A 19,978-nucleotide genomic window follows, 5' to 3' on the forward strand; every position below is an offset into this window, starting at 1 on the left:
ACATGTATAAAGGGAAAAATGACGAGGAAGCCATTCCCAAAGAAGTCATCCAGTAAATCGGAAGAGTCACTAGATCTAATACACACAGATGTTTGCGGACCCATGCAAACGGTAACTCCTGGAAAGAAGCGCTACGTGCTTACCCTAATAAACGATTACAGCAAGTATACGGAGGTATATTTAATGGAACATAAATCGGAAGTAACGGAGAAGATCAAGGATTATGTAAGAAGTATGAAAACAAAAATGAAGAAAGTACCTAAAGTCATTCGATCTGATCAAGGCAAAGAGTACGTAAATGCAAATTTGAAGAATTTTCTACGCGAAGAAGGCATCGAGATGCAGTACACCGTTGGATATGCTCCAGAGCAAAATGGTACAGCTGAAAGGAAAAATAGGTATCTAATGGAAATGGCAAGGTGCTTGCTGATTGATGCAGATCTACCAAACAAATATTGGGGAGAAGCGGTGTGCACGGCTAATTACCTACAGAACAGATTGTATACAAAGGTTACAGGTACGACACCATTTGAAAGATGGTATAAGAAGAAACCGCCGTTGCAACATTTACACATATTCGGCTCTAAGGTGTATGCACACACTCCAAAGAATTAAGAAGAAAATTGGATGAAAAAGCAAAGGAGTTTGTATTCGTGGGTTATGCGGAAAATGCAAAAGGATATCGTTTGTTAAACACGAGTACAGATAAAGTTATAATAAGTAGAGATGTTAATTTTCTTGATGAAGGTAACGAAACTAAAGAAGTAATCATACAAAAGGAACAGAAACAAGAAATAAAGGATAATAAAGAAGTTATATGGAGTCCATTAAAAAAGGAAATTGAAAATAAAGAAAGCATTCAAGAAAAAGAAGGTCAAGAAGAAAAGGAGACAGACATACAGGTGGAGAGCAACAGTAAGGATAAAGAGTTACGAAGATCACAAAGGAAAAATAAAGGAGTCCCACCAGATCGATATTGTAACCTAGCATATTATTCAGGAGGAGAAGAATCGTTTGAACCAGACACATACGAGGAAGCAGTATCTTCATCAGACAATATCATGTGGATGAAGAGCATGAAGGAAGAATATGATTCACTCATAAAAGCTGGTATGTGGACATTGGTGGACGAGCCTATAGATAAGAACGTCGTGGGATGCAGATGGGTCTACAAAGCAAAGTCAGATGCTCAAGGACGCATAGTGAGGTATAAAGCAAGACTAGTTGCGCAGGGCTACTCTCAGGAGTATGGAGTGGACTACACGGAGGTATTTGCACCTGTGGCAAGGCACACTACGTTCAGGACGTTATTGGCTGTAGCGAGTAAGCAGAATTTAACAGTTCGGCACTATAATGTAAAGAATGCGTTCTTAAATGGAATACTCGATGAAACGATCTATATGGCACAACCCAAGGGCTTCGAGGTAAAGGGAAAAGAAAACATGGTATGTAAGTTGAACAAAAACATTTATGGTTTAAAACAAGCTGCTAAAGTTTGGAACGAAAAGTTAAGTAGTATTTTAATTAAAGAAGGATATAAGCAAAGTCAAGTAGATTTGTGTTTGTATACTAAAAAGGTCAGTAATGATAAAGTTTATATGATGTTATATGTAGACGATATAATAATAGCAAGTAATAATATAAAGTATATATCAAACATGTATAAAAGATTATGTAATCATTTTGAGTTAACAGATCTCGGAGACATTAGTTTTTATTTAGGTATTAGTGTTACTAAGGATAAAGATGGTATATACAGCATTGGTCAAACGGGTTATATTGAAAAGCTACTAAGGATATATAAGATGGAGGATGCAAAGGAGTCTAAAATTCCACTCGACATAGGTTACAGAAACATGAAGGAGTCAAATAAGATTGAAAAGAAGAAATACCAAAGTTTAATTGGAGCGTTAATATATATTGCTACGAATACTAGGGTAGATATAACAGCTAGCGTATCGATACTCAGTAGAAAAATGAATTGTCCTACAGAACAAGATTGGATAGAAGCGAAGAGAATAGTTCGTTATTTAAAGGGCACTAAGCATTTAAAGTTAAAATTAGGTTCCACAGAAAAAGATGAAAAGGATGTTCTAGTTGGATATGCGGACGCTGATTGGGCACAGGATATAGAAGATAGAAAGTCTAACAGCGGGTATTTATTCAAATTTAACGGAGGCACAATAAGTTGGGCCTGTAGAAAGCAGACGTGCGTAGCACTGTCTTCTACAGAAGCCGAGTATATCGCCCTAGCAGAGGCATGTCAGGAAGCGATATGGTTGCAAAATTTACTTAAAGATTTAAATGAAAAGCAAGTGTATCCAACTATAATATTCGAAGATAATCAAAGCTGTATCAAATTAGTAAATAAGGATAAGTACAGTAAAAGAACTAAACATGTCAGTACTAAGTATAATTTTGTAAAGGATTTAAGCGATACGGGCGTTATAAGTTATAAGTACTGTCCGACGGAAACAATGATTGCGGATATTTTAACCAAACCACTTGAGCGAATAAGATTAAGGAATTTAAGACAGCTGAGTGGTATGAATGGATAACTAATTATTGTTGAGGAGGAGTGTTGGAATGCAACAATAGTTATATGGGCTTTCTGAACGCAATCAGAGGATCACTAGACAGCGCTAGTGTCTATTGTAGTAATGTGGTATGCCTGTGTGTGCTCTATAGCTTTCCGTTTTTCTTTGGCTTTGTTTCCTGTCTTAGAGTAAACCTTTACAATTCAGTAGTCACAATTATTATTCACACGTTTTGTAATTTGCATAAAGTATTTGTTCAGATTAAATCTGTATTGGCATTACCAAGTGTAATAAAACAAGTTTTATACTGCCTATTTCCAAACATCATTCTTAACCTTTTATAGCGTGGAATTGTCGTCGCGAACGGGCACTCTTTAATGATGCTCGAGCTCCGCATGCGAGCATTACGAATGCTCGTAGGGGGGCCTCGACAGTAGCGAATTTGAGACCCTTATCTCCATCTCGTGGAACGTCGCAAGATTCGGCGGTCGCGTTCCCGAGCCTCGCGCTTTTTCTCTCCCACCCCCCTCCCTGATCAGCTCCTCGGTCAGCGATTTTCCGAGCGCGAGCCTTAGCTTACTGTACGACTTCGAGAGAGAAACACCTGTGCGAAATTCGAATAAAGTGTCCGCTCTTGTTAATCGCGTGCGCGTTATACCCCCCGGCTCGACTACTTCTCGTTCTCTCGCAACTTAACTTAATTTAAACGAAACTATTTGGGAATGCCTTCCTGCAGTGGGAAGTGCGCCACCACTTATAAATGTTGTTAGAATTTATAATTTAAAAAATTCTGCGTTAACGAGAAAAATGAGCATGGAAAAAATGCGTTTTCTTCGGTTCGGTCAGAGTATGCCTATTTTACTCCTTCCATACCGCCAAATTCTACAAACTAGACCTCAAGTCAGTTATAACTGCAAGCGATCACGGGCGCATAAATCCTAACTTATTATGTTCAATAATTAATCGTCACATATAGCGATATTGTGTTCTCCAGTTTTTTCAGTGTAGAGTTGAACAAGTTTTAAACGTGGAAATAGGAAATTTTATCTACATATTCCATTTAGAGAGAGCAAATTGTGTAAGATAATGATGCATACGGCACTACGGAGTAACGCAAATTGTTAAAGTTTGTCTTCTAGTAGAAAACTGCGTGATTATTCTCTCTGTGAACGCAATCAAAGAGAAATCTGAGAGCAGCTATGCCAGCTTTTTTCAGTAACGCACGAAATTTCTTGCGCATTTTTCCTATGGTGGGGACAGAAAAATCTGCCCTAACTATGTTTCTTTATCACAGACATGAACCACATTTATTCTACGAGACAAGATTTTAATGGCACAATCGTTAAATGTACGTGATTTGTAATTCACATTCCGTGCGAAAATGGATGAAATCGTTAGTGCGCGGGGAGTTTTGAGCGTTACGAAAAAAAAGTCGACATGCTTCTTGTCTGACATGGTATAGAAAAGGTAGATTATTTAAGTGTGTTTGAAGTGTTTCATATAAAAGAATTTAAGAAATTTTCTAAAAAATTATTAAATTGTATAAAATTTATAAAAAATTTTTAAATTTATACAAGAATTCTGAAAAATTACGTTAAAATTAAAAAAATTACTAAAATGCTTATTATTTTTGATAAAATTTAAAGATTTTTGCCTTATTAGAAAAGATAAATACCAGCTACATCCATATTTTTCTTGGCAGTTTCCACCAATAGTCTGTCCGCCGCTAGAACTTCGTCCGTTAAAAGCCTACCATAATTGATTTTATTTCCTTCAATGTAATTCATCGTGTCCACTTTGGGTACTGTTTTCTCTCCTGATCTACACGGTCTGACCTATAAACAAATGAGAGTAGTAAAAATAGATAATTTCTAAAATATCTCTAAAGATCTGTCTTTCTTTAATTTCTTACAATATAAACTTTGTTTAGAAGATTATTAAAGATAGCCGAATCTGCTCGGCTTACCGATAAGATATGCCCGTTCAGCGATCATTGTTGCTAGGCGCGCGGAGAATTCTTCAAGCGCGTCGCTCATTTATTAGCGCTTATACGAGAACTGTTTGATAAATATCCGTGTTAGGAAAAAAAACATTAAAAAAAAATTTTTTTTACTTATTTCTTTACATAATCTCCTTTGAGCTCGATACATTTAGCCCAGCGATATTTCAACATTTTTATACCGTTTAAAAAATACGATTGGTTTAACTCCTTAAAATAGGCATCTATTTCGGCGATGTCTTCTTCGTTTGATGCAAAACGCTTTCCACCAAGCCATTTTTTCATGTTTGGAAATAAGTAGAAATCGCAGGGCGCCAAATCTGAAGAATAGGATGAATGAGACAACAATTCGTAGCATAATTCAACCAGTTTTGCTATGGCAATTGCGGACGAATGAGCTGGTGCGTTATTATGGTAAAAAAGCATGTTTTTCACTAAATAAAACCATTTTTTCTTCAATTTAGCGTCGAATCCAATAAATCTGTATGGTATTGTCCTGTGATTGTCCTTCCCTTCTCCAAATAGTTGGTGAAAATGATGCCTCGCGAATCTCAAAAGAACGGTGGCCATGATCTTTCCGGCTGATAGAACCGTTTTTGCCTTCTTTGGAGCAGATTCCCCTGATTTAGTCCACTGTTTAGACTGTTCTTTTGTTTCTGGTGTGTAATGGTGAATCTATGTTTTGTCAACAGTGACGAAACGCCGCAGAAACTCTTTCGGGTTGCGCTTAAACATTTCCAAACAGTGCTTTGAAATTGTCATGCGATTCCGTTTTTGTTCCACTGTAAGCAAACGCGACACCCATCTCGCCGATAGCTTTCTTATACTCAATGTTTCGTGTAGGACATTTTGTATGCGCTCAGTTGAGATCTTTACAATATTAGCAATCTCTCTGATCTTTACCCAACGTTCTTCCGTAGTCACTTCATTGGACGACCTGAGCGCTTTTCATGAAAAATGGATGTTCGGCCACGCTTAAATTCGTTGTACCAATATCTTATGGTAGTCGTCAAAGGTACATTGTCCTTATATACGGTATGCAACTTTCTTTTAATTTCTTCACACGTCTTCCCATCCAAAACAGGAATTGAATCACAGACAAATATTGCTGTTTTTCTATGATTGCAAACAAACTCGTCAACTTTCAATTGTTATAAAAACTAAATTAACCGGTAAAGCTGTCTAAAATTTTTACTGGCGTCATTCAAAAGATGGCGTTACACGATAGTATACAGTAGAATCCCTAGAAGTAGAGAGTCTGGACATCTGTTCCTAAAATGTCGGTGATGATTATGTCAGTGTATGTACGTGAGCTTTATGTATGTGTATGTTTATCGTTGTGTGCACTTGAACGTGTTGTATGCTGTTATCGCATTGGCTAAAGAGGATTAAACAGGGATCCGTATTGGTGCTGCCATTTTAGGTGCACAATCACGTGTATCCAATCACGTGGAACCCCGAGATGTCCAGACTCTCTACTTCTAGGGACTCTAGTATACAGACTTTTTGTCAGTGGGCCCCTCAGTCATTAAACAAGGGTACTTATCAAATAGCCCTCGTAATATACAATTCTCCACATACCTCGCAGCGTCGGGCAGTCTCCAACCTGAAATGACTTATTGAATCGATGTTGATTTGACATTGAAAACATTGATCGAAAACTAAGCGAAATACTCATCGACTTCGATGGATTTATGACACACCTTTTGATGAATTATCGATTTAAGAATGATTCAATTTTGACTTGATTTCGAATACTGTTTTCTTACTGCAGCTGTATTGAATTGGGTTCCTAAAGCCTTATTTTTTAAGCTTTAATCTAAATATAATATGAATAATTGTATACGAAAATGATAGTTTCTCGAGTGTAATTAGCCGATTGTATTCAAAACTGTTATTTTCGTATGCAAAAGTTATTCGTATGAACTTGAAAATGGGTCCCACACTGAGACAGGAGAATGGTTGCAATTGCCAAAATTCAACTATAATTTATAATGATTTTTAGTGCAAACTATAAATTCATAGTTATTTTAACCATGCAAATTATAGCTGCCTGAACAATGAATTATGATTATTATAACTATAATATGCCTTAACGCAACTACCCAGAAAACATTTTGCGGGTAAACGTCCAGCAAATCACACGCAAAAAGGATTCCTACAACGCAAGCAAAACCTTATCCAACTGCGTCGTTATAGCGCTAGCAAAACACTAGCACACTTTGTGCGCAATTTCAATAAACGATATGCACGCAAAACGCTAGCACACTTTGCACGCGACCTCAATAAGCGATGTGCACGCAAAACGCTAGCATACTTTGCGCGCGATCTCAATAAGCTATACCCTGCCGAAAATGTGCTATTAAAATCGATTTAAAAAAAGTTAATTTGAATTTATCGGAATTTCTGCACCGAAAATACGGTATTTAAGACCGATTGAAAAATAAGATCCAAACCCAGATAGATTTATTAAAACAGAATACATTAATGTAAACGTAATAAATGTTTAGTTTACAAAAAAAAATATTTCTTGTATTCTTTTCGTTAAAAAAGATTTAAAAAAAGAAAAAATTTGAATTAAATATTTAATTTATGTACAAGATTAAATAACAATACAAATTGTTATTTACATGTAAAAATATAAAATTTTATGTGGAACAGCGTTTCACACACACGCTATGTTTGAAAAGAATGAGAGCGAATATTCGTCTCGAGGTTACAAAAAGCAGCTCCTAAAAGTGTCACTAAAGTATGAGCTGACGAGTTGGCGGCGATGGCGCCTAAATATAACGCCTGTGGCCGCACTCAACTCACGAGAAAATCTCCTGCGGCGTGACCGCCTAGCGGTGGCGTTAGCACTCACTTGTTAAACCCATTTCAATCTGAAATTACAGAATTTCAACTTGTTGGCAAAACTCACGCAAACCGTGTACACAGTTTACATGCATAAGACGCGCAAACTTTGCGCGTAGAAAAATGTTATCTGGGTGCAAGCAACTTACGAGCAAATATAATTATCCAATACACCAGCAAATCACATGCAAAATGGTATCCATTTGCATGTGATATGCTGGTGTATCGGACAATACATGAGCTTAACTAATTTGCGGGCAAAACTCACGCAAACCGCGTGCACAGTTTACATGCATAAGACGCGCAAAGTTTGCGCGCAAAAAATGTTATTTGGGGAGCAAACGACTAGCAATATGTTAGCCATCTGCATGTAATTTGCCAGTACATGGGACAATACATGAGCTAGCCACTTTTAAGCAATATACACGATGTAACACGTTCTACGAACAAAACGCATGCAAATCTGTTACAAAGTTCGCATACACATCGCGCGCAAAACTTGCCAGCAAGAAATGTTATCTGGGTATTGTGTATGGTTACACTGAGATAAAGAATGGTTGTAATTACCATAATTTAACTATAATTTATAGTGATTCTGAATTATAATATTCTACCTTTTATGTATAGTTACTTCTATTATGTTTATATGGTTCCTATATTGGAAGTTTAAAAAAGTTAGTTTTAATCATAGTAAATCAAAACATCTTCCACTTGATTTCATTTTCAAGGGAATTCATCAAAAAAATTATTTTACTATAGTGAAACATCAGTGAAAAATCTCATAATGCTTCGCCTTTTGTACCATTTATGTGTTTTCTTTCTTACGAGAAAAAAACGCCATAGCAGCCATCTAATGACGGTTTTGTGTACTGTTATACGCAGAGAAAAAAGTATGTAATATTTGTGACTATAATTGCATGGTTCAGAAAATAATTATATTCACTCTACGTCTAGCGCCCAAAAACTTCTTTATTTTTCCGCACCATCCGTACATGTGTTAATATAATTATACATGTGTTAATATAATTTACAATACAGCTACTTTTTTCCCCAAAAAATACAATTAATATTAATTATAACAAGAAATTTGGAATATAAAAATAAATTCAATTCAGTTGGCATCTTCAAATTAGAATTTATATAGTTATAATTGAAACAGCTACGCGTAATTGTTTATTTTTTGTAATACTCCTTACTATATTTAAAAATATAAATAATAATAAAATAGTGAATTCAAGATTGCATGATAATTGCGTGTACCGACTGTTATTGCGTCATACACGTTAAACTAAGATAACCTCGGGTAAAGATGACCATAGTTTTTCAAAATGCAAAAAACGCATTTTTATTTTTGTTATTTTTTAATAATGTTTGACATATTGACTTCACTGAATCTTAAAGTTAATAATACTATTAAACTTAAGAAAAAAACACTTATTAGAAATCAAATATTGACAAAATATTATAACATATGCATTGGCCATCTTACTTAAATTTTAAGGAAAAGATGGCCATAGTATTATGGGACAATTGGCTATACAGGATTCATGTTAAAAATGAATGTAATATTTTCTAAAGTAATAAATAAAACTTATAATTTTATATATTTAATACAAACACACACACACGCACGCACGCACACGCACACGCGCACACGCACACGCACACGCACACGCACACACACACTGTGACGGTGGAACTTGTGTTGTTACATAAGCCGCGAAGCTCGACCACGAGGAGCGACACGGATGCTACGTCCTTCCTTCAGCTCGGGAGCAGGCGCGATTTCGTTGGCGCGAAAGTGCGTGTAATCGTCTTTGTACCTTTCTTACAATGGTAAATAATTTTAAGTAAGCATCAGGAAAATCTAAGAGAGAATTAGTGGCTGCAAGAAACATTCTTGTACAATTTTGACATCTCGTCCGTTCAAAGAGAAAGCAAGAAACCGAGGATTACCACCGAGAGATTGACAAGGCACCCGGAATCGGGGGCTGACAATATCTAGAATATTCCGCGGAATTCGGAGGATTATGCAACACGGTAACTGCATAAAAAAACGCTAACTTAGCCGTAATATAACTAATGGGCGCCAGGCGTGAATTATCGCGCCACGTAAACTTCGATAACCGCAGGAAAATCTTGATACGCGTCCGCCTGTTCCTCACTCAGTATCTGGCAGAGAGGTGCGACTTCGTTTATGCATTTTGAAACCAGGATTACTTCGGGAAAACGCAATAACTAGTACAAGTTTAACAGACAATAATTAGAATATATTATAGTGAGAATTGGATATTTAACACAGATATGATACAAAATTCTCCTTACGTATAAAATACCTATAACATATAGGATAAGAGACACTTGAAATTTGGCTTCAACCTTTGACGCAGTTAACAATTACCGGTAACATTGATTCCACGGCAAAATTCTAACATCTCGCGGTATTCAATATACAGATCCTCGCGTTCTCACAACTTGCGTCTGTTTATCAAAGTAAACGAAAGTCCCGACGATTTGCGGCTCAATATATGGCGTCATATATGTACGAGGTGTGTTCAAAAAGTATCGCGAATTTTGTGTTTTTTCAAAAATTATTTATTTATTCATGAATATCTATTTTGTCCCCTTCAAAGTAATCCCCATGAGATATTATACACTTGTGCCAACGGTTTTTCCAATCTTCGAAGCACTTCAAAAAATCATTTTTTTTTTATCTTGTTCAGCTCCTCCTTCGATGCCGTCTTTATCTCGTCAAGCGTAGCGTAACGTCGTCCTTTCATGGGCCTCTTCAGTTTAGGGAACAAGAAAAAGTCACAGGGGGCCAGATCTGGGGAATACGGTGGTTGCGGCATCATTAGTGTGTTGTTTTTGGCCAAAATGTCGCGCACAAGCAACGATGTGTGAGCAGGGGCGTTTGGTACGAATTTCGCGGCGACCCGTCTCATGCCCAAATCATTGATAAAAATCGAATGGCACGAGCCAATCGATATGTTTAGGTCCTCAGCAACTTCTCTAACGGTGATTCGACGATTGGCCAATACCATTTTCTCCACTTCATTAATTTTTTCGTCTGTTGTTGAAGTGCTCGGGCGTCCGGCACGCTCTTCGTCGTTCACATCTTCTCGGCCGTCTGAGAACATTTTGTACCACCGATAAACGTTGCTTCGGTCCAAGGTAGCTTCTCCGTATGCCACAGTCAACATTCGGAATGCATCCGCGCACTTAATTTCGTTTTTCACACAAAATTTGATACAGGTTCTTTGATCCATTTTTTTGAATAGGTAAAAATCGAAGACGATCCAAAACACGTGCAAGCAAAGCAGCTGTCAACAATTAAGTGAACATTCAAAATGGCCGAGCTTGTCGGCATAAGTGAGAGACATGAGTACCAACATAACGCCACAAAAAGATCGAAATTCGAATATACGTAACCCGCGAAAATTCAAAATTCGCGATACTTTTTGAACACACCTCGTATACACAATACTAACGGACACTCAATATTAACGGATTTCTTTTGGTGGTGATTCCACGGAGTCTTGCGGAGACGACAATAAAACGGTAGCTATAATCTCACTAAAACCGGGCCCTGAAATTCTTGCTTATGCAAAATTCTACGCAACAAAATAACATTTTTTTTGTGTCATCCATTTATTATTACAACTGTTTCAACTATAGAACATTCAGCAATACATTAGTCACAGTATACAAGTCAAATAGAATACACAACTTATATCATAACACTGTATAATACCTAGGCATAGTAGCGATCCAGCGGATATGCCACGCGTAAGTACAGTTAATAAAATTATAAAACTATGCATTGTTAATTCAGTAAGTCTGAAGTAAAGTAACTTCCTCTTAAGTTTTTGTGCCAATCTCCTATCTCGCATAAAGCTAATAATGAAGCTGTTCGGATGGTCTTCCAGCTTGTCTCTATATCTTAGACCAGAGCTCACAACGATCTGCACATTTCGGGCCGATTCCTGAAGCGACGCTCAATTACTGTAAAATTTACAGTATAAAATATTTTAATTCTGAGCCATATATTTTATTTTCTTTGATTTTTTAGTGGACTAGGTCTACTGGGAAAACCACATAAAAAAAAAACGCATCAATAATAGTACCTCATGGGTGATGTGGAAAGCTATGTACAGTAATTAGAATTTAGACAATAGCTTTCCACATTACCCTTGAGATACTTTAGTAGAAGGGTATATATTCAACATACTTCTGAGATGGGGACGCCTCTGAGGCCACAGCCCTCGGCGCGCGATCGGCAGCTCGGTCGACGAGCCTCGAGAGGTAGTGGGGGGGGGGGGCGCCAGTGGGCGTCGCTTCAAGAATCGGCCCGAAATGTGCAGATCGTTGCGAGCTTTGTCTTAGACAGTACTCCTTGATAGCTTCTTTGACAGTTATCTTCAAACGCAGTTCTTATTATAATCAAAATCAACATTTATTTGACTTATAACTTTGCGGTATTACATTATAGGCATTAGGACTGTGATCTTATAACAAGAACCAGCAGTTATTTCTCTATATTATATTGTAGGCATTAAACATATATGTAATCTTGTAATCAAAGTCAACATTTATTTGTCTTGAAACTTCACAGCATTATATTGTAAGTATTTTAACAGTTTATTTTAACAAAATATATGATTTTGTAACAAAATACTTTGTGCTAAAAAAAAGTAAAATAAATTTTTTTACAATGATAGTAAGAAAGCCTTCTTTGGTCGCAGCTAGGTCTTAGTGCTTATATTTATTTCTGTAATTTTATACACTTCCCCAAGTTCAACCAGAATGTGCGCCGAATTAATTTTTGGTCGTAACACATCATGTCAAATAAGAATTAGTAATATCACTATTTATATTTAATTATATTAATTTAATATAATAATTGATGCTGATTTGCATCTATATACCCATTCCCCCCTGAAAAAACTGTAAGAAATTTATTGCGAAAAATAACACCCCACCCAGGGTTCGAACCTGGCACCTCCGGAATCTTACCACCGGTCCCGGTGTCTTACCACCTCGACCACTGGGGTATAGTGATATTTCTCGCAATATTCGTATATGAGTGACAACGCATTTGAGGCGCGTGATTCAAATTACAAATATGTTATTGGACCGATAGTGTAACAACACAATGATAATAAGAAAGCCTTCTTTGGTCGCAGCTAGGTATTAAATTAATTAATTTAATATAAATAGTGATATTACTAATTCTTATTCAACATGCTGTGTTACAACCAAAAATTAATTCGGCGCACATTCTGGTTGAATTCGGAGAAGTATATAGAATCACACAAATAAATATAAGCACTAAGACCTAGCTGCGACCAAAGAAGGCTTTCTTACTACCATTGTGTTGTTACACTATCGGTCCAATAACATATTTGTAATTAAAATTTTTTAAATTTATTTTGGTTAACCATATTCACTATTTTTTCTCTTTTACCGATTATGCAGTGTGTCACATTTTTATAAATCACGTCCTAAGTAATAAATATTTCATTATTTTGAGTCTAGAATCTATTAAACAACACTTTAACAAATATAATCATTCAATTTTGAATATAAAATATTGATTATTGACAAAGTTATTCAATAAAATAAAAATAAGTGCGATATTAGCCTCTTCTTCTCTATTAATTGTTTGTATTCTATTTCTCTCTTATCTCTACCCATGTTATTACACTTTACCTCTCTCGTAATCGGCGTTATGCTCTCCAGTTTATCGAGTAATACCGGATCAGTCACTTCAATAGCTTTCTTCATATAATCGTCCGTCAAAGATGTACTTGCAACTTTTCGAAAAGATTTTTTTCGATCTAGTAGTTTTTCATCTCTTTTATTGTCGTTTTTATTATTTTTCTTATTCTCCGAATCGTTTAAAATCAGTTCATCTTGATAAGCAAATGCTTTGCCGGCTAGTAAATTTTTCAGTTCAATAACTTTTTTGTTGATATTGGAGATGAGTTTGTCTCGAGCATAATCGGCTGCAAACTGAAAAAAAGATAATACATGTACGAGACAAGTAAAATTTTTCTGGTATTGCTGAAGATAGCAGGAGGGCTGAGAGACAATCAAATAATTTAATTAATCATTTAGTGACTAAATTTTATTCGCTCGTGTGTTGAAGTACATTCTTGGATTTGTGTAATGGATAAGGCGCAACCTTTTTAAAGCACATTATTGTTGTTGCCGATAAATGAAATATTATTTGAAGATGATAGTTTATTGATACGCAAGAAATTAGCAAATTTAACGTTTTCCTAAAAAATTTACCATGAGATTAAAATATGATTCAACAAAGAAACAATAATAAGTCATATCGAACTGACGAAATTAAAACATAACATTACAAAAGCAAAAACGGACAGGATATGTATACGCATTTACAGATAGAAACGGATAGGATGCATATACGCATTTGCAGACAGAAACGAACAGGATGTGTATGTATTCAATTGCAGACAAAAACAGATAGGATACGTATGTATCTAATTGCAGTCAGAAATGGACAGGATGCGTATACGCATTTGCAGACAAAAACAGACAGGGTGCGTGTGTATCCAATTGCAGATAAAAACGGATAGGATACGTATGTATCCAATTGCAGTCAAAAACGAACAGGATGTGTATACACATTTGCTGACAGAAATGGATAGAACTTGCAGTTGTCTCTCCGTTTTTAAAGACAGAAACTGATAGATTGGAAAATATATTCTATCAGTTTCTGTACTTAATTACAAATTAAGAAACGCGTAGTAAAGCAGACAGGTACAAATAGGATATGTTTTCTGTCCGTTACTATCCGTAATTTTTACTAGGGTAGTGCCAGCATTGTTAGGTTTGGGATGAGCATGTGAAAGCTTTTTTCTTTCTCGCAAAAAAAAAATAAAAGGTAACAGCAGCACGAGGTCATCAAATCAACTTTTACAATGCATAATTTTATACAAGCTATATTTCCTATAATATCATATAATATCCTATAATATATTATAATATCCTATACCTATTTTATAATATCCTATAATATTTTATAATATCCTATAATATTCTATAATATCTTATTTCTTACAAAACTTGTGCGTGCGTGCGTGCGTGCGTGTGTGCGTATGCGTGTGCGTATACGTGTGTGTGCGTGTGTGTATATAAACATAAATGTTTGTACATAAAAGATTTACATACATTATATATACAGGGTGATTCAGAATAACCTTATGTCTTTGAAGAGACATATTCCTGAGGTTATTCTAAAACAACTTTTTTTTTGTCAAAAACTTGTCCGAACCATAGCTTTAAATAATAAAAGAAAATAGTTATCCAATAACCGGGCGCGTATAGCAGTGAGGCAGGGCCGGCGCAACTCACCGTTCGATACCGGGCGATTACGTGAGGTGATCGCAGTGATAAACTGACAGCTAGAACACTGCTTTTCTTTCCTTCCTTCTTTCTCTCACTCTCTCTCCCGCTCTTTCAAAGCCTCTATCCCATTCCCATTTTCATTAGTGTAACAAACTGCCTTTTCGCGCCCCCCTCGGACTGTCCACCGTTCCAGACTGCCCGGCCGAGCAACCGCCGGACAGCGAGAAACCGGCGCACAGCGTCAACAAAAACTTCAAAACCGGCGTAGCGCGCGTATACGCATTCGCGCGTTGAGAGATCTCCGCGCGCACGCGCTCCATGAAGCGACCAAAGTGGCGGTCGCTACCGATCTCGAGCGGTAGGGATTCCCCTTCCGTAACCGCACTGTTCCGTACCCCCGCACCATTCCTGCCCACGAGATTCGGCTATATAAGCGCCGCCGCTCCGATAGCCAGGGCTTCTTTTCCCGTCCGTCTTCCGTCCGAGAAAGAAGTACACCCTGAACGCTAGTCGGAGTTAAGAGAACTTAGCTTCCGTCAAGTGATCTTGACAACTAGCCATCCGCTTCCCAGACCGCCGGTTCACGGGCTCAAGTCCACCTTGGGCTCCACCAGGAGATCCTGCTAGCCGGCACTTTCCCGATCCGCTGTCCTGTTATGGCATCGACTCACGACTCGGAGTGTGGAGCTCCGCGCCTCCACCAAGTGATCTTGGCGTGAGTCGATTGCCACCGCCGTATAACATCGCGGTACTAACCGCAGCCCGTCGCGATCGGATTCGAGGTAAAGTACGGCCGTACCGCGCGCGCGACGTCTTCAGCCGTGGCCGCGGTCTTCGGCAAGGCCACGGCACTAGCACGTCAACAGGGATTCCGAATTCCGAGAAGCTCGGCTCGGAATCCCTCACTTGTAAATAAACACCGCCAGTAAATAACGCGTTTAAATCCGACCGTTCCGATCACCGCGTTCGACTTTCCGCCTTTGTTCGTCCGCGCGTTCTGATTTTCCGTTTGTCCGTCCGCGCATAAATATAAGCCTTTGTTACGTCCGTCCGAGCGTCATCATCATTCGTCCGTCCGTGCGCCGCGTCCAGAACGCTGCTATCTTGTACCGCACCGTCTAAGCAAAATAAAGAGTATTTTATCTACCATCCACGACGTCTAGTTCTCTTGGCGACCTCATCCGCGTCCTCGTCCCCCGAACTCACGTCGCCCCGTGCACGGAAAAATCAGGTCGTTACATTCTATTCTTATTTATTTATCAATTTATACACTAACACTAAAATAATGCTAGAATTAAAAACGATATTTAATTATTTGACGTCTCGTTTTTAATAATTTTGTACGTGTAAAAAAATATTTTTTTTTTAGTCAAAAATACCATATTTAAAATGCGTGATTGAAAAATAAAAATGCAGAGTGCGAAAGAAAGAGACGAGACTGATCAAATTTGAACGTGTATACTCACTTATCACCCTGCACAGCAATCAGCCTTTATTGTCACGAAGACAAAATATCCATATTAAACTCGAGATTTTTCTCTTTTTTTTTTAAATGACATCATTTGTCACATACCCTGCAATTATTCTCTTAATCAAAAAATATTAATTTATACAAATTACTATCGTCAATTACCATTAGTCACTACGTAATCGCCCGTATCGAACGATGACTTGCGCCGGCCCTATCTCACTGCTATACGCGCCCGGTTATTGGATAACTATTTCTTTTTATTATTTAAAAACTATAGTTCGGACAAGTTTTTGACAAAGAAAAATTGTTTTAGAATAACCTCAGGAATATGTCTCTTCAAAGACATAAGGTTATTCTGAATCACCCTGTATATATACTTATATAAGGTGTACTCGTATCTTAAAAAGCGCCCACTAATTATATAGCATTATTCCTTGCTAAAACTGAGTCGAAACCCACGTAGTACATAACAGTTTCAAATACGTTTTTAAAACGTATCCATAGTTTCATAACAGTAAAGAACCTTTAAAAAACGTTTAAATAGAAACGTTTTAAAACCGTAGTTTAAGAAACGTATTTTTTACGTTTCTTCTTAACTGTAAAAACGTAACAAGGTGAGACGAGTGTCATCGACATTGTAAAGTCACTGATTTCGCGATCGAATGCGGGTGACGCCGCGGCGAGCTAATTGGAATAGCGTTCTTCTGTAGTTGTCTAGTATTTGCGTGTAGTATTGTAAAGTCTGTTAGAGTCACAATTTCCGCTGCCGCATCATTGTTCGCCCGATCCCGCTGCACAGTGGTCTAAATCTCGAAAAAGTTGGCCAAAAATAGAAAGAGGTTTTAGATTTAAAAAACAAAAAAAACACATAAGCGTTTTCGAGGTCGCTAATAACGAATTTGATAAGAAAATTTCAAAATTCAAAATGGCGAATCTAAATGGCAGAACATTTTATTAAAAATTGTTCGGAATTTTATATAAATTTGTGTATTCATGATTGCTAAATACATTTATAGGATTACAATTGCAAAATTAAGAACAGTGTATGTATGGTTGATTTTTATTTCAAAAATTTCGCAGAAAAATATAATAAAATTTAATTAAAAAAACAATTATCAAGATTGAAAAAAAAGATTAAAACGGTTAAAAATATGTAAAGAAAAGATTTATAAAAGAGATTAAAGATAAAAAAAATTTTTTTAAATTTTAGAGAAGTTCAATTTTAAAGAAATCAGTCACAATCACTATCGGAATCATTATCATCTTTAAAATCAAAATTGGAATCATAATTGTCGCAAGTTTCTACAGAATTTTCAGACTCATTAAGGAAAAGTTAAGCTCTCAGGCCTCCAATGATAACTTTTTCTTTTTTTAAGGGTCATTTGTCTCATACTCATAATTAACGGATCCGAAGATACCAATAAAACACATCTGCCATTGTGTTTTTGCGTAAATTTTTTTTGGAAAATCTTTCACAATATTTTTTTATATCCTTATTTTTCTGGGCATCTTCGGATAATTAACCAATTGGCAATACGACTGATTAAATTATTTGAGCTTCATGTATTAAAACTTTGTGAACTGGAGTGCAGACCATTTTATATTATAAATACGCGATCCTAAAATACAGATATAATGTAGTATTAAATATAAACAGATTTTTCTCTCAGAATAAGCATTATTTAATTGTGAAATAAAAAAAATTATTTATACAATTTAATATTTTTGAGGAATGTTATTTGAATGATTAATTGCAAAAATTTATGAAAATTCAACAATACAGTACAATAAGACGGTATATATATTCCCGGTATATATATTCAAATTATCTTAACAATAAAAAATCGACGTTTACTATTTATTTTTCAAAAGCAGATAGTCCCCAACCCTTCTGCATGCCTGTGCGTCGCACCTAACCTAAGAGCCTAAGAGCAGGCTCGACATCGTTAAAAATTTACAACGACAGAGGCAGAAATGGACAGAATTTTCTTCAAAATTTTATTAAAAAACATCTTAAGCTATATGCTCAATATGACACCTTTGCAGCTCTTCTTGGCGTGATAACTTTTACGGTGATTTACGATAAAAGTTTTTATAAGAGAGGCAATTGTACAGGTAGGACTTTGACATGATTTTTATTCATGCCGAGTATACATTCATAAAAAAACAATATACGTAAATATTCTACATATCTTCGTTAATACCCTCCATCAAACAGAATTCAGAAAAAACATTCCAATAAAATGTTATACGGACTTGAAGAACGTCAAATTTCGTATTTCGGACGCACTCAGCGTGATTCATGTGTTGTGAGAACGGTCACTTTGAACTAATGTAGCACCGCAGGTATTGTCACTTTCCCTTTGGAATAACTAGAAGCAGTGACCTCTCTACAAGATTCTATGATACTAAATTCATAATTATGACTTTCATTTTTTGCATTTTTGGCCACTTTTTTCGAGATCTATACCACTTAGCGTAATTTTCTATTTTCCGGTATTAGCGCCTGTATCGCCACAGCTAAGCCGTCGTTGTATCGTAAGTCTGTGTGATTGTATGTGTGAGTTTCGTGTATGTTTCCGGGTGGAATTTTGCTTAGGAGCGGTAATACTTCCCAGCAAACACAGAAAATAATGGTTACATAACTTGTGTGTGTCACGTTATATAACAAATTTTTATATTCTTGCAATATTATAGTTATGTAAAATTGAATTGTTGATATTACAACACCATACAGTACAACAACTTATAACAGTCATATAACTGCCATTTATTAGGTTTATATAACAAACATTTTATTTTAGTGATATAATTGTTATAAAACTGAATTATTAATACAACTGTTGTATAACAAATATAATGCAACTGTTATGTAACTATTATTTTTCTTATGAATGGGAAATTACAACTAACATGGATATTACATGTAACGCACATGTTATATTGCGTGTTACTTCCGATTTTATTCTATTAACATTGCTATTATGCAACTGTGTTTGCTGGGTTGTGAGAGAATTGCGAGATTCTTCGTCTAGCGTGAGTTATTTCGCGATATTTAATTATTGACGTGTGCACCTTTTCTCACGGCGACCGTATCGCTGAAATTATTGAACCTTTCCACTTGTAATTGTTGCACGGCATTGCCCGATAAGTGAGCCGCTCCGCGTAACATCCCGCGATTTTGTAATGCATACCGCACGCCGGCAAATCACGTACGGCATCTTGTATCTTACTAACCCAAAAATTTCGAAATATACGTTGTTACATTTTTATTGTTAATTTTCGCCTAATCATTGTGTGATTCTTCCTTGCTTTCTTAATCACTACCTGCTCGCACCAAATCTCCCCTGCGCCTCTACCGACTTAGTTGCCAGCTTGCCGTACCGTCGACGTTCACGGTGATTAATGTCGATAATCGTGTGTAAGAATTAACGGTTAAAGAAGAGTGGTACGCTCTTTCGTGCCTAGCACCCAATTTTGTCGCATAAATAATTGCAAGAGACAACTGTCGCGGAGTAGATCTACACTGTGAACGAACAACAAAAAATTGTGTTAGGTGCATAAAGGCAGGGAAGGAACAGTGGGGAGAGGGGACCCTCACAGCGCCGACTAGATTGGACAGAGGACCCTCTCCACTGTTGAAGAGATACGCCTTGGGCGGAATCAGGGTAGTTGCCCGACTGATTTGTCTGGGTCTTGGGATGCGGGAGTGCAAACCAAAGGCTCTTTTAGGGGCCC

The 19,978-nt window shown here is 36.8% G+C and overlaps 1 protein-coding gene across 10 annotated transcripts in view; it reads right to left on the reverse strand.

Moving 5' to 3' along the window:
• LOC105198174 (protein phosphatase 1L) overlaps window positions 1-19,978 on the reverse strand; it is a 269,334-nt gene that overhangs the window by 92,391 nt on the left and 156,965 nt on the right. For all 10 annotated transcript variants that reach the window (XM_039459005.1, XM_039459012.1, XM_039459004.1 and 7 more), the window contains 2 exons: window positions 13,102-13,404; window positions 4,213-4,372 (listed from right to left, as the gene is read on the reverse strand). In XM_039459005.1, coding sequence (XP_039314939.1) covers window positions 4,213-4,372; window positions 13,102-13,404 — 463 coding nt within the window. The remainder of the gene's footprint in view (window positions 1-4,212; window positions 4,373-13,101; window positions 13,405-19,978) is intronic.

Source organism: Solenopsis invicta, chromosome 16 (genome assembly GCF_016802725.1).
Source record: "Solenopsis invicta isolate M01_SB chromosome 16, UNIL_Sinv_3.0, whole genome shotgun sequence".
NCBI lineage: Eukaryota > Metazoa > Arthropoda > Insecta > Hymenoptera > Formicidae > Solenopsis > Solenopsis invicta.